The 13518-nt window shown below is 52.3% G+C and overlaps 5 protein-coding genes across 5 annotated transcripts; 4 read left to right on the top strand and 1 right to left on the bottom strand.

Annotated features, from left to right (window-relative positions):
- Positions 1-17: 17 nt before the first annotated feature.
- Positions 18-1573, top strand: KRP23_1157 (uncharacterized protein; the record flags this gene model as incomplete). Its single annotated transcript, XM_067881957.1, has 7 exons — positions 18-20; positions 96-128; positions 214-576; positions 649-822; positions 885-1173; positions 1237-1441; positions 1531-1573. The coding sequence occupies 7 exons, from the start codon at positions 18-20 to the stop codon at positions 1571-1573; spliced, it is 1110 nt and encodes a 369-aa protein (XP_067751725.1).
- A 384-nt stretch (positions 1574-1957) lies between these two features.
- Positions 1958-5493, bottom strand: KRP23_1156 (uncharacterized protein; the record flags this gene model as incomplete). Its single annotated transcript, XM_067881946.1, has 8 exons — positions 1958-2496; positions 2581-3115; positions 4112-4624; positions 4690-4734; positions 4811-4876; positions 4940-5215; positions 5286-5329; positions 5403-5493. 8 exons carry the CDS (start codon positions 5491-5493, stop codon positions 1958-1960), a joined length of 2109 nt encoding a protein of 702 aa, XP_067751724.1.
- A 172-nt stretch (positions 5494-5665) lies between these two features.
- KRP23_1155 (AP-4 complex subunit sigma) lies at positions 5666-6418 on the top strand (the record flags this gene model as incomplete). Its single annotated transcript, XM_067881934.1, has 5 exons — positions 5666-5803; positions 5874-5966; positions 6036-6104; positions 6201-6212; positions 6296-6418. 5 exons carry the CDS (start codon positions 5666-5668, stop codon positions 6416-6418), a joined length of 435 nt encoding a protein of 144 aa, XP_067751723.1.
- A 313-nt stretch (positions 6419-6731) lies between these two features.
- Positions 6732-9214, top strand: KRP23_1154 (Zinc finger BED domain-containing protein RICESLEEPER 1; the record flags this gene model as incomplete). Its single annotated transcript, XM_067881923.1, has 4 exons — positions 6732-6748; positions 6819-6824; positions 6939-7429; positions 7521-9214. The coding sequence occupies 4 exons, from the start codon at positions 6732-6734 to the stop codon at positions 9212-9214; spliced, it is 2208 nt and encodes a 735-aa protein (XP_067751722.1).
- Positions 9215-9530: 316 nt separating this feature from the next.
- KRP23_1153 (3-ketoacyl-CoA thiolase, mitochondrial) lies at positions 9531-10724 on the top strand (the record flags this gene model as incomplete). The annotated part of the gene is made up of 1 exon (XM_067881911.1): positions 9531-10724. One exon carries the CDS (start codon positions 9531-9533, stop codon positions 10722-10724), a length of 1194 nt encoding a protein of 397 aa, XP_067751721.1.
- Positions 10725-13518: the final 2794 nt, after the last annotated feature.

Below are 13518 nucleotides of genomic sequence, written 5' to 3'. Positions count from 1 at the left end.
GGCTACGGCGGCTGCTTATGGTATCGTTATGATAGTGATAGTTCACCGTGGTTGCCACATTCGCTAATTGTGATCATGTGATGATCATTGTTCAGGGCCGCATGATCCTCGACTCTGGTCCGCCTGCTGTAAATAGATGCCGATTCCGTGGCTGCGCGCTCGATAGACTTGGATAAAATATTGTGCTGAGTGTCGTGACTGATTTCCGGATAGTTTGCCCAGGCTTCAGGTGCCGAACTAAGACATCGAAGTGCTATCATGCCGATCATGCAGAAGTTTGTGTTTCCCATGCGGGAGACCATGCCATTCTTCGTGAGCTCATTGCGTGCTGTGGACGACTGGAAGCGAATCCATGCTAAGCGTGCAGATGCCATTACTCAGGCGGAGCTCGAGGCAAACGTCAACTTTGTTAAAAGCCCTTTCGCTCGCTCTATGAATGTTGAGGACTTGCTGCGCTTTTTGGACGATACTGTACTGGATATCAACTTCATGGTTCAGCTACCTTCCATCGAGAAATGCCTTGAGAGATGGTGGAGGCTCTACGGCCGCGACAAACAAGTGATCGATCAAGATATCGTAAGCCTCCTGTACCTACGATCCCAGGAATTGAGTGTTACTTATTGCATTGCTCCGTGCGTGTACATGTAGCTGCGCAACGTGTACTACGACCTGGCCTTTGTGCTTGTGGAAGCAAAGACAGAAACGATTCACAAGAACTCGGTGTCCATGATTTTGCGATCCAGTTGGACAAAGTGGAGCGCAAAGGAGCCACCACTTGGCAAAAGCGAATTCTTCCGCTTACTCTTTATCCTCGCGCACTTGGTACGATAATGTGACGTGATGATCAACATTGCGGTAGTAACTTCTCAATTACTTTGTACCAGATGACAGCAACGGACCGGTTAGGTGACTACGTTGTCTTCTTTCACGAAACCATGGGCAAGATATCGCGTAACTACCGCCAGAAGCAGATACGAACAGAGCAGCATAGTCGTAGACCGAGGATGCGACGGAAGTCAACTTTGGAGGAAGTATTCCAGAATGGGAACTCGCCCTCATCAAAGTTGGTCTTCGAGAGGGACCGAACACACCTTGCTACCCTGTCGCATTCGAGTGCTTCTCCCAACCAAGTACTGAATGTTCAAATGGGTCGAGTGCCAATGCAAACTGAAGGTAAGTGACTTGCGGTAGAAATTCACAAATCGGCGCCTCACTGTTTTCTGTTGTGTGATACAGGAACTCTATCCGAGGATGAGGATCAAGCAGGAGATTGCTTTGTGGAGCTTCTGGAACGCAACTCGCGCTATCAGCGCGTTGTGGTTGATCCTTTACTGAATGACCGACGATTTCAAGAAAAGTTCCGACACCCTGGTGGAGGGGTGAATACTAACACGACCTCGATGAACAACATGATGGTGGCTTTGAACCCGATAAGCAACAAGTACTGCCCACCTTTAGTGACATCCCAATTGAGGACAAAGACATCTCCGAGCTCATCACACACAAGTCACCAGTCCCCGAATACCGCAGGCCCCCAAGGACTGAACATCGTTTCAACAGCATCTTCAAGTAACCAAGCATCAAGTTCTTCAACGAGCACAGGTGGCCAAAGGCACAGTCTGATCAAGAGTTCTGTGGTTACGAAGGAATTGCTCCATTCTTCGAAAAGCACTCCAGTTATTGTGGACAAACACGGAGCAAACACATTCGATGCAACTTGGAACACCTCGATGTCGAACGACGTATCACTTGCACCTCGTGAAGAAGAGCTCTTGCGACGAAGCTTATCGCGAGTTACGCTGAAAACTCGCGTCGATCGAAACAAATTCGCCGGAGAAGAAAGGCTCAAGAACAGAGGACATGAAGTTCTGGACTACTCTCCTAGGAGAAAACAAACAAAGAAGAAAGAAATTTACCTGGCCATATCAACGTGAAATATACCTGAGAGAAGCATTCATTATAGCTTGAAGAGCTGGGCGAGGTGGCGAATGACAGCTGCACGGCCTTGTTTGGTGGATCGGTAAACGATGCGAGCACCGGCAACGTCCACGATGCATTCGTTCATTGACGGGCGATTTTGCAGTCGATATGTCGTTGTGGGCAGCATCACGCTTACGTCTTCTCGGTTTTCTGGTGATTTGGATGCCTCAATGCTCTTCGGACCTTGAGTACGAAGGGCTTTCTCGATGTGATTGGTATATGCCGACAGATTAAGCTCCAGCGTTCCCACTTGCACTTCGAATGTCGATGAGCGTAGTAGCAGCGCATGTAGCATCCGGGTCCTTTTAGCACTTTTTTCAAGTTTTTGTTGGTCAGCTGGCGTGGACTGAACCTGTGCAGCTACATTAGAAGCACTGGGTCTCTTTGTAGCGCGTGGACTAGACGCATGTCCGTTTCGGGATCCCTTTCGTTTCGGGAGATGAGCAACCAGGCCAACAAAACTGTGGTAAGCGTCTTGTAACACTGAAAAGTGCGTTGACGTCGAGACATCCGTACCTGGCGCAAGTTAGCGTATGCAACAAGAGCGTTGTTATTGCACAGAAACAAATACTACAGAATGGCAATACAAACGGCACTTACCTGCTCGCAGCTCATCAGCAACATTCTGACCCATTGCTGTTCGCATCGCTGCTTCGTTGCAGTCGATCTTGATCGGTCCAATGCACATTCTCCCCTTCAACCCCAAATCCTCTTCAAGGTTACCGGCGAACTGCACTCTTCCAGTTGGTTTTGCTACCTCCTGCGCGGAATACTTCAGACCGATGTAGAAGAATCCGTCTTCTGGTGAGCGGATGTAGTCGCTTGAGATCCATTTGTATTCCGTGACCACGTTTCCAGAGTTCAAATCACTTGTGCCATTGTGAAAATGGGGTTGTCGTACTAGCGTCACGTGGAACAACCCGACTCGCATTTCCACGAGAATGCGCATGAAGGGCGTCCGGGTGAGCAGAACTGCACCGCTACAACTCTGGATGCCGACCTCGATTCCAATGCCGCGCTTGGTTGTCTGCACATGATCAGAAGTGCCCTCCGACAAGCGCATTGTCACGGGGCCGATTTGCCAATTCAGTAGAGGGACGACCTTGGATGGATTGAGAAGTAAGGCAGGAAAGAACTGCTTCTCAAACCAAGACGTTGTGTGAAGACCAAATTTCCGTTGCTTGTAGATCCATGCACGAAGTGGCTCCAAGTCCAACGCGTTTTCCCGCTTGGTTGGGCTGGGCAGAACGCTGGTCGAGGCTGCATGAGGTCGTGACATGAGATGAGACGCATGGCGAGTTGCTAGCTCAGCGGCCCCAAAGGCGATTGTTGATCCACGCATGAGATGGCGCTCGTTTGCCGTTAAGTCTGCTGCTGGAGTGGCCGGTTGGCTATCAACTGAATGGCTTCTGCTATGGCGGGATAGTGATTCTGTGGGCGCTACAGAAAACTCCATAGCTGACGAAATCTTTCGTGTCGGTGAAGGAGGTGCAACCGTAAAATCTGCACGGAGCTCTCTTTCAGCGAGAGCTCGGCATACGCGTTGTTCATACACTGACATCGTTGCAACGAAATCGGAGAGTTCCCATAGCTCTTCTTGGGTAAGCAGGTCGAACTCTGGCAGAGGGCGCCGACGCGGTGACGAAGACGGAGAGTGGCCTTTGTTGGCATCGGAAAGGACACTAACCTGAGATTTTAAAGCCAAAAGAGCTTTCCCTCTTCCGTACAAAGCGATTTCCATGGCAGCTGGGCTCAGATTGCGCACGTACAAATGCATGTACCGTTGACGTCGTATTTCTTGCAGCTCTTTGTCATCAAATTCGTTATATTGCCACCAGCATCTTGGATCGAGTTCCAGACCAGTGCGCTGCTCTTCTCGTGTTTCATTCCTCAATCGTTGCAGCTGATCTATAATGCAACGGAAGGCATATCTCCACATTGCGCGGAACCATTGCTTCGACTTGCGCTGTTTGTCCATTGAGAAAGTCGCCGAAGAACGATCCTCATCGCTATCGGGTGGCAAAGGAAGCAAATAACCGGGCAATATCTTGACACTCGGCGGTGCGTGGTGTTCCCGATCAATGCAGGAAGGACGCCACTGCCACGTGCGAGAGCGTTTACAGTAATCGACCACGTGCTCAAGCTCTTCCAGTATCACGGCAATTTGGTCAAAATCAAGATGCAGCTCGATTTCTTCCGTTGCAATGTCGATTGCTGCTAGCACTGGCTTCGCCAGCCCCCCGTTCTCGTTTTCGTGTTGTTGTCCACGACCGAAGTCGAGCTTGACCCAGATAACGCGAATAAACACTAACTCACGCCTCTTGTCTCGAGCAAATGGCTTCATAGCGCATTCCTTAAAGCGTTGAAGTGCGTCTTCATGTGTGAATCGGCGCGGAGACGTATCTGCCTCGGGGGATGTGATTAAAGCAGCCGCAACTGGGTGTTCGGGCATTGAAGTAGACATCTCGGAATCGGTGGGCACAGTCCAGTACGCTTCGGCGTCGAGATCAGCGTAGAATGAAACGTTTTCAATGGTGAGTAGCTTGGACATGAGTGTCTCCGATGTTTTGGGGTACGTGACACCAGGTTGCTGACGCCTGTATAAAATCTGCTCCTCTATTTCTCGAGAGGCAAATCGAATCAACTACAAGACTCAAAATTAACAACGGAATTTCCATAACGATAAACCATCAACAAGACTGCACGCACCGGCATGTAAAGACCGTATGCCACAAGGTTGTCGCTGCGTTCGCTCTGCCGACCGAATACATCAACATGCAATAGATCAGAATCCCTGCTCTTGCAAACACTGACTCTTTGGAGAAGTTACCTCAACGCGAATGTGAACGTGTTCCAGCTGCACAATCATGTCTGCCCCCATCGCTTGTACTCGATTCTGCCTCCAAACCAAAGTCAGCGCAAAAAGCTCATCGCTTTCTAAGGGCAGCACGCAACGTACCGCAAACCATTTTGCAGGAGAAATGAACGACGCGTCGCCCTTCTTGGCTTCCGACGGCACCCCAAAGGTTTGGCAGATGGCGATGATGAGCTCTTTGGCGTAGCGAATAAGCAGTTCATTCTCCCACGGCACTTTGTTGGGTCGAAGCACCAGGCAGACATCACTAATGCTAACTTCGAGCGGCCAGCCTGCCACCGCTCCCAGGAGCCCCTCGACCTTGACGTTGCCAATGTACCCAGCAGACAACTCGAACGGCAGCTGCAGGGAGTTGATAAGCTGCAACAACGATTACATAAAATAAGGATTGTTATGCTACAAACACTTGAATAAGAATGCAAAAACGCACGGAAGTCTTCAAGAAGACGTTACTGAGCTTAAAGTGACTGGGCTCTGCGCAAAACAAAAGAAAAGGAGACGATCAGACTTTGTATTAAATAACAAGAACTGCAACTTCAGCACCGACCGAAGAGGTCGCCAGTGTATAAGGACACATTCTCCTCCTGGATGTCCACGAAGAACTCGCCCAGGAGCTGCTGCAGCACCTCGAAGATCATTGCCAATGGACGCTTCAAGTTGCAGAAACGATCATTGTGTGGTGCACATCGAAAATATAGCTGATGTACACCACACACGAATATGTGTGTGCACCACACACACAAGCCACGTTGCTAGCTAGCGTCGCATCGAGCAGCTCCAGAGAAGACTTGACCTCCCTCCCCAGACAAGATGATCAAGTTCGTGCTTATGGTGAACAAGCAGGGCCAGACGCGGCTGGCGCAGTACTACGACTTCCTGTCCATCCAGGAGCGCGTGGCGCTGGAGGCTGAGATCATCCGCAAGTGTCTGGGCCGCAACGAGACGCAGGTGCGCCATTCCCCTCTGTGCTTTTTGGAGAATAATGGCTCATTTGTGTGTGGTTTGGTGTGCGATGCAGTGCTCGTTCGTGGAGTACCGCGGCTACAAGGTCATCTACAGAAGATACGCGTCGCTTTTCTTCATCGTCGGCGTCAAGGACGACGACTCGGAGGTGCGTGGACGCAAGTGGGAGCGATGGGGAGGCGTGTGTTGATTTAAAGTGTTTTTGTACTTGTTATAGAACGAACTGGGTATTCTGGAGTTCATCCACGCGCTGGTGGAGACGATGGACAAGTACTTTGAGAGTGTGGTACGTTGATGCAGAGGTTGTATGCTGGTGGTGGAGCTGGACTGATTCGTTGTGCTACTGCTGTGCTGTTTGGTGACTTTTTGGTGGCTGTTTTAGTGCGAGCTGGACGTGAGTGGATGGCTTTCAGTGTATTTTGCAGAGGATTCGGTTGTATTGACTGTACTCCTTGTTGCTATGTGTGTCATCTACAGATCATGTTCAACCTGGAGAAGGCGCACTTTATCCTGGACGAGATGGTCATGAACGGCTACATCGTGGAGACAAACAAGATCTCCATCCTGAAGCCCATCCATTTGATGGAGAAGGCTTCGTAGACTCGGACGGTCTTTCGAGAAGATACGGTCGACCGTAGGAATCGTCTTCGCCAAGGCATCATCACGAATGGTGCTGTGGAATCCCTTTCAGACTTGTCATCTCCGACGTTATCCGTACGAACCTCACAGAGAGATTAACAAAGTGTAGCTACCAAATAGTTGTGAGAGGATGGCCGTATCATTTTGCCAGCTATGTTGTCCTGGTGAAGTTGAAGTGGTCTTGTGTGTGCCACATCTCGTCGTGGGTGGGCCGGGAGCCAGTCGAACCCGTTTACCCTCGATCATACAAAACGCGAGTGATTTATTTCGTCCAATGGGCTCGTTCGACCCGTCAGGGAGGCGCCCTTGAGTTGCAAACCTGTTGGCTCACTGGTGAATTGCTCGCTTGGTCGTGCCCAAGTGTCGTGTGCGTCGCTGCCTTTGTGTGCTTGTGCAATGGATGTTCCCTCGACTAATTGTGAAATTCCTCTCCGCGGCTCACTGGCCGTTCCGAATATGTGATTTTCACCTTGAAATGCAGCGAATTCGAGTCGGGAGCAAGCGCGGCGTCCAGAGGCCAAGACGGCGGCGCCAGGACCACGGTGGAGCACAGTTGGGCGAACGTCGAGATCGGCAAGATCGAGCCCTTCACGCAACTGCCGGTGGTGAAGCGTGCGGACGCCATGCCGTTCGAGGAGGAGCCGGCGCGCAAGAAGAAGCTCACGAGCGTCGTGTGGGAGACCTTCACACCACTCTCCAGCAGCGGCTCGCGCGACGGACTCATCGACTCGGCACGGTGCTCGATCTGCAACAAGATCTTCAGCACGAGACACGGCACGTCGTCCATGATGCGGCACGCCAAGAGGCACAACGAGTTCCCGAACGGCTCGCCACCGAGCAAGAAGGGGAGAAAAGCTACCAATGGAGCGGCGGCCAATGGTGCAGGTGTAGGGACAGCAGTGGGTGCCGCCGGGAAGAAGGCGGCGGCTAAGAAGGAGACGGTGGTCGTACAGATGGACGAGCATGCAACAGGTAAATGGGTGGCGTGCATTGGCTTTCGAAGCGACGACAAGGTGTGATTTTTTTCTCTCTCTGACGTGGAGATACTTGATGTGGATTGTAGCAGGCATGAAGCGCCAGCGGTTGCGGAATTTAAGTAGCGCGTTGATTGAGTGGATCGTAGAAGACCAGCAGGATCTTGGGGTCGTGCAGGATGAAAAGTTTTTGGACGTGCTGGCTGCGGCGGGCATTAAGCCAGTGATCCCGCCGGTGGATGCGCTACAGAAGGCGATGGAGCGGAAATATTACGCGTTGTTCACGCGCGTGGGGGAGTACATTAATCGGTCGGCGGTGGGCCGCATCGCGTTTTCGTGCGATACGTGGTCGGGCTCGGTGCACAAAGGGTATATGGCGATTCATCTGCACTGGATCAATGCCGAGTGGGAGTATAAAACTATCCAAGTTGGCCTGGAAGGTTGCCCACCGGAGTTCAACGCATATTTCATGTCGGACTTACTGTTCAATGTGCTGCAGAACAACTGGGGCCTCGGCAACAGGTTGCTCTGCGGCGTGACACCTCTGGGTAACGAGTCCGCTGTGGGAATGGGCTTCCTCCGCGAAAAGGTCAAGGGTATTATAGGATTAGAAAACATTCCCCCAGACTGGAATGTGACGTGTTTGGGCCATCTCATTCATGTGGGCGTGCTCGCGGCACTCAAGGAAATTCGCCAGGAAACCGTGAAGCTGCGCTCGCTGTTGTCGCTGCTCAAGTCCACAACCGAGAGTCAAGAGCACTTTGCACTGCGGACCACCGAGATGGGGCTGCAGTTCCCGGACCAGCTGCCCAATATGGACTCACCCAAGAACTGGAGGACAACTATCACGATGATTTTGGAGAGCGCGAAGATCAAGGATACCATCAACTCCCTGTACGGCGATGCCTCGAATGGCATGAGCGGTTTGCTGCTCGAGGAGACCGAGTGGGATCTACTGGTGTGGGTCGCTACCTTTCTGCAGAAGTGCATGCAGATGGCAACGTGTCAGAGCGACCAGAAGCACATTTCGCTGAGCACCTCCATCAACGTCTGCAAGGCGATCGTGGGGCTTTGCGAGAGCACCGCTGCGTCGGCATCAGACTTTCCTGCGAGTACCTTCACCAAGGTTCAGACCGTATGCTTAAAGGTGAAAGCTAGCCTGGAGTCGTATCACACGGAGCACTCGTCTCCGTACTTCCGGCTGGCAAAGATTTTGGACCCGCGATTTTCCAACGAGTCCGTGGACAAGGCTGCCAAGAAGACTTTCCTGCGTGAAATGCTGCGCACGAACGTCTACGACGCCCTGTCAGACGCCCCACGGCTGGACGACGAGCAGGCTCGACATGATGCCTCGGCCGCGTACACAACCTTCGAGAAGCTGCTGGATATCGGCGAGGGTATGCCCGACTACGCTATCGACGGGGACGAAGTAGATCGGTTTTTCGACGCGACACTCATTCGTGACAAGCGGTCAGACCCGTTCCTGTGGTGGAAGTCGAACGAAACGCGCTTCCCTTCACTAGCGAAGCTCGCACGGGATATCTTGTCGATCCCTGCCACAGCCGTGCCCAGCGGCGCCGTGTTCACTCAGGCCATCTACGCTCGTGCCCTGAACGCAGACGTCATGGAGACCAACAAGCTCTTCAAGTTCAACGAGCTCGCACGCGCATGGCAGATCGAGCGCCAGAACTTCGGACGCAAGCGGCGTCGGGACTCTTTTGACTACTTGGATCCCCCGCTGGAGCCCCCAGCCAAATTGGCGTCATATGAAGAAAGTATTTAGGTAAACGACGACAACAAGCATCAAAACTCAAGTGCCATCCGTCAGAGATCGTATTTGCCTCTAGATTAGAGCTCGTTCACAGCACTCAGGCGCGAGATAGTCGCCGGACAAACGATCTGAAGTCGCTTGCTGCAAATGCGAATAAGATCAACAAAGCTCCTCTTATTGCGAAAACGTCTGTACTTCACGTCAGCATCTCGGCGATCCCGGTTGAAGTTGCCCCCGCATACAAACACCAAGTAAAATAAACGGATACGTCAGCGGGTTCCTCCCATTTCCCAATCTTCCGCCCAAGTGTCATCTCTGCGTCTTTAGAATGGTGCTCAAGAACGTGTACATCGTGGCCGCCAAGCGCACGCCCTTCGGCAACTTCGGGGGCAAGCTCAAGGACATCACAGCCACGGATCTGTGCGCGCACGCGGCCAAGGCGACGCTCGCGGCCGCGAAGCTGGACCCGGCGCTCGTGGACATGGTGCAGGTGGGCAACGTGGCGCCCACGTCGCCCGACGGGGCCTACATCGCGCGCCACGTGCAACTCAAGGCTGGCATTCCGCAGGACAAGCCCGCGCTCACCATCAACCGGCTGTGCGGCAGCGGTTTCCAGTCGGTCGTGGGCGGCGTGCACGAGATCCTGCTGGGCGACGCGGCCATCGCGCTCTGCGGCGGCGCCGAGAACATGTCGCAGTCCCCGCTGGCTGTGTACGGCCACCAGGCGCGGTTCGGCGTGGGTCTGGGCGCCGGCCTGAACCTGCAGGACACGCTGTGGTCGGCGCTCACAGACTCGTACGCTAAGACGCCCATGGGCATGACAGCCGAGAACCTGGCGGAGAAGCACAATATCACGCGTGAGCAGTGCGACGCCTTCGGGCTCCGCAGTCAGACCCGCTGGGCGGAGGCCCAAGCGGCGGGGTGGTTCGATGCCGAGTTGGCGCCACTGGAAGTCAAGGCTGGACGCAAGACGGAGCAGTTCGCGGTGGACGAGTCCCCCCGCGTGGTGGACATGGCCAAGCTGGCCAAGCTCAAGCCAGTGTTCAAGAAGGATGGCGTCGTGACGGCGGGTAACGCGTCCGGCATCTCGGACGGCGCCGGCGCAGTGCTACTGGCGAGTGAAGACGCCGTGAAAAAGCACAACCTGACGCCATTGGCGCGTGTGGTGAGCTACCAGGTGTCGGGTGTGGACCCGACCATCATGGGTATTGGCCCGGTGCCTGCTATCAAGGGGGCACTGAAACGTGCGGGGCTGAAGAAATCGGACATTGACATCTACGACATTAACGAGGCCTTCGCGGCCCAGTGGCTGGCGTGTGTGAAGGAGCTGGAGATCGACCCCGAAATTGCCAACCAGTGCGGCGGTGCGATCGCACTTGGACACCCGCTTGGTGCGTCGGGTAGTCGAATCACGGCGCACCTGACGCACGCTCTCCAGCGCACGGGAAAGAAGTACGCGGTGGGGTCGGCTTGCATCGGTGGCGGACAGGGTATTGCGCTGGTGCTGGAGAACATGGCGTAAGTGCCGATGAACCAGGGAAAAGAACTTGACTGTGAAGAACACGCACCAACAAGTAACAGCACAATAAACAAGTGGATTTAATCAGCAGTTAGCGTTGCTTCACTTGGTGACCCGTGTGGACAGCAGGAACATTTGTAGGCCATCATTATCAAGTTCCTCTGGTGGGGGATCAACCTACAAGCCCGTGTTGAAAAGATCCACGTCGGCATTGTTGCCGAAAGTGTAATCGGACGCTGGCGCTGGCGCTGGTGCATTCGGAACAACAGTCGGACTGCCGAAAATCCATTTAAACAGACCCAATTGACGTACAGCGCCTTGAGCTCCTTGCGCATAGGGAGACGGCACCGCGTTGGTCTCCTCACGCAGCTTCGTCGGAGGGGCCGGAGTTGTTGCTTCATTCTGCATTTCTGCGGCTGAAATCACGCTGATCAGGGCAAGCGATCCGCATAGAAGAGCAGAAACGACACGCATTCTTGAGGTTTCGAGGAGAGCTGTTCACTGGATTGCGTGTTGGAGTGCAGTAATTGCAAAGTGAATCGCCCCCCGTGGAATGGCTTGTCAGACTTGCCATGTCCTGCGCTGTTGGTTACGATGCAGCGATGCAACTGCTGGGGTTTCCCGATTGGTTTGCTGTTCGTGTACTAATAGCACCATAATTTCAGCGGATGGGTGTTTGAGCTTAGAGACAGCTTGCAGTTCGTGACATCCATCCTCTATCCTATGCTGGGATCCCATCTATTACGCGCGTCGGTTCTTGCTGTGCAAGTTGCCCTCCCGTCCGCTGCCTCACACAGTGTCTGCTCGTGCAGAAACACCTGTCTTCCAGATAGCTCTGAAGATAAGGTTTTGGCTTTGCTTTAAGCCACGGGGGTGGCCCAGACTGACAGTCGGAAGAAGCGGTCTCGAACACTCCATCAACCAGGCATTCCAGGCTAATTTGTAGCCCGTGCGTGTCTTAGGCTGGCTGCACCCATGTTTCGCCACTGCAGCCAATTGACGGAGCAAAAATGACCACATGAACTCCGACTGCTGTGGAGCTGTCCACGCCTTACCTTCGTGTACTACATGTATTAAAATACTTGGTTTAGAAGCTGCCATAGCAATGCGAAGCCTATGCTGCACGTCTCCCACCATGGGCGCTTCATCACTTCTGCATGTTCGTCGTTCCAGTTACAATAATATTATTATGGATAATGCATGCACAGGCATAGATGTCCCCGGCAAATTTGCAAAGGTCGGACCTGCGAGGTTGCAAGATTCGCTCAGGTGTCGTATAGATGCATAAGTACTGAGTTACTCTGAATTGATTGCTTGCAGTGCAGGAAGCTTCCCGTAGCGCGACATTTTCCAACCGAGTTGCATCTACCTCAGTACTTCCCGACGGCCAGTTTCCAATACCATGCACATCTGTACTACCTGTGCGAGGTGAATAGCTGCTTGCAGTTGCAAATTTGCTGGGGACATCTGTACGTATCTTACATGACACGTTACTAAACATTGTTTACAACACTGTAGTACTTGCTGACATTGTTTTTACGTGTGAGTATCATTGGATTTGCTCAGGATCATCTAAATGGAGGAGGGAGTCAGATTATACAGATTGTGGGGCGAAATATACAATCATGGGGTCTCGCCATTCAATTCGTGTATCGGTTATAATAAGTGGTGTTTCCGTGTACTGCTGGTCGGCTGAATTGTGCTGAGCTACGTATTTATACTCAAAGCCTTCATAACCTAGAACTCCCATGGATATACTTGTAGAAGCAGTTCGCAATTAGCGCTCTCCGAATGGCCGGCGCAACAGGGTCTTTCCTTGTCTTGGACCCCCCCCCCCCCAAATAGTAGGCTACTTAACCATGGATATATGTTTGTACACCTTGTCGAGAGAGGCAACGCACGTCAAAGGGGAGGATCTCGTCCAGAAAAGAGTGCAAACATAGAGCGAGACTATCAGGCGTAAGCTGCATGTATTGGACTAGTCTGGTTAGTGCTGAGCAACTCATTGATCATCAGGATCCCGAAAATAGATATCTCGAGAAATATATTTGCATTTTACGTAACAATAATATATTTTGGGAATTTTCTTAATTCAGTTAGTAATGTATGTTTTATAACCTTAATTATCGGTAACTTATTTCTCAATTTCTCCCCTCCATCCAAACTGACAGGCCCATTGCGGCCACCAATTTAGTTTGGTCCTCAGACTCTCATTTCCAAACAAGAAACCTACTCCCAAAGTCCTACTGCACGCTCCTCGACCCACGATGGCCGACAATCTACTCACAGCTGTCGCTCCGGCGCCTACCTTCAGGCTCCGGCAGATTGCCTTCTTCTTCTTCAAGCCCTGTCTTGATGAAGAAGGCGACGCCACCGACTTCTACGTGTGCAAGGCGTGTGGGAAGTGCCGCAAGTACACGCCCAGGGCCGACTATATGAATTTTTGTGGCGCATGTTTGGAATGCTCACCCGAACTACGAGAGCGACATGCGTGCCGTTAGCGTCTCCGTGTCAAGAACGCTGTTGCCCTGGGTCAGCCAGATGGCATCCAACCGCTATGTTTGGATGCGGTGGATTATCAGTGGTAATCTGCCGTTTTCCTTTTGCGTGTCGAAGGAAACCCGCGAGTACGTATACAACTGTTTAACATTGTGTAATATATCAATATTATATCACTAATAAAGCACTAACATATTCTGTTTGATAGATACACGAAACTCAACCCAATTTCTGCAGAAACCTTCACTGCTTTCATGGAGGCGGTGACGAAGGCTGTGAAGAAATCAATCGGTGGTGA

The sequence above is a fragment of the Phytophthora ramorum genome (assembly GCF_020800215.1).
Source record: "Phytophthora ramorum isolate Pr-102 chromosome Unknown Phyram_PR-102_s0001, whole genome shotgun sequence".
In the NCBI taxonomy this organism is placed as follows: Eukaryota; Oomycota; class Peronosporomycetes; order Peronosporales; family Peronosporaceae; genus Phytophthora; species Phytophthora ramorum.
This window is presented reverse-complemented; position numbering and strand designations above follow the sequence as displayed.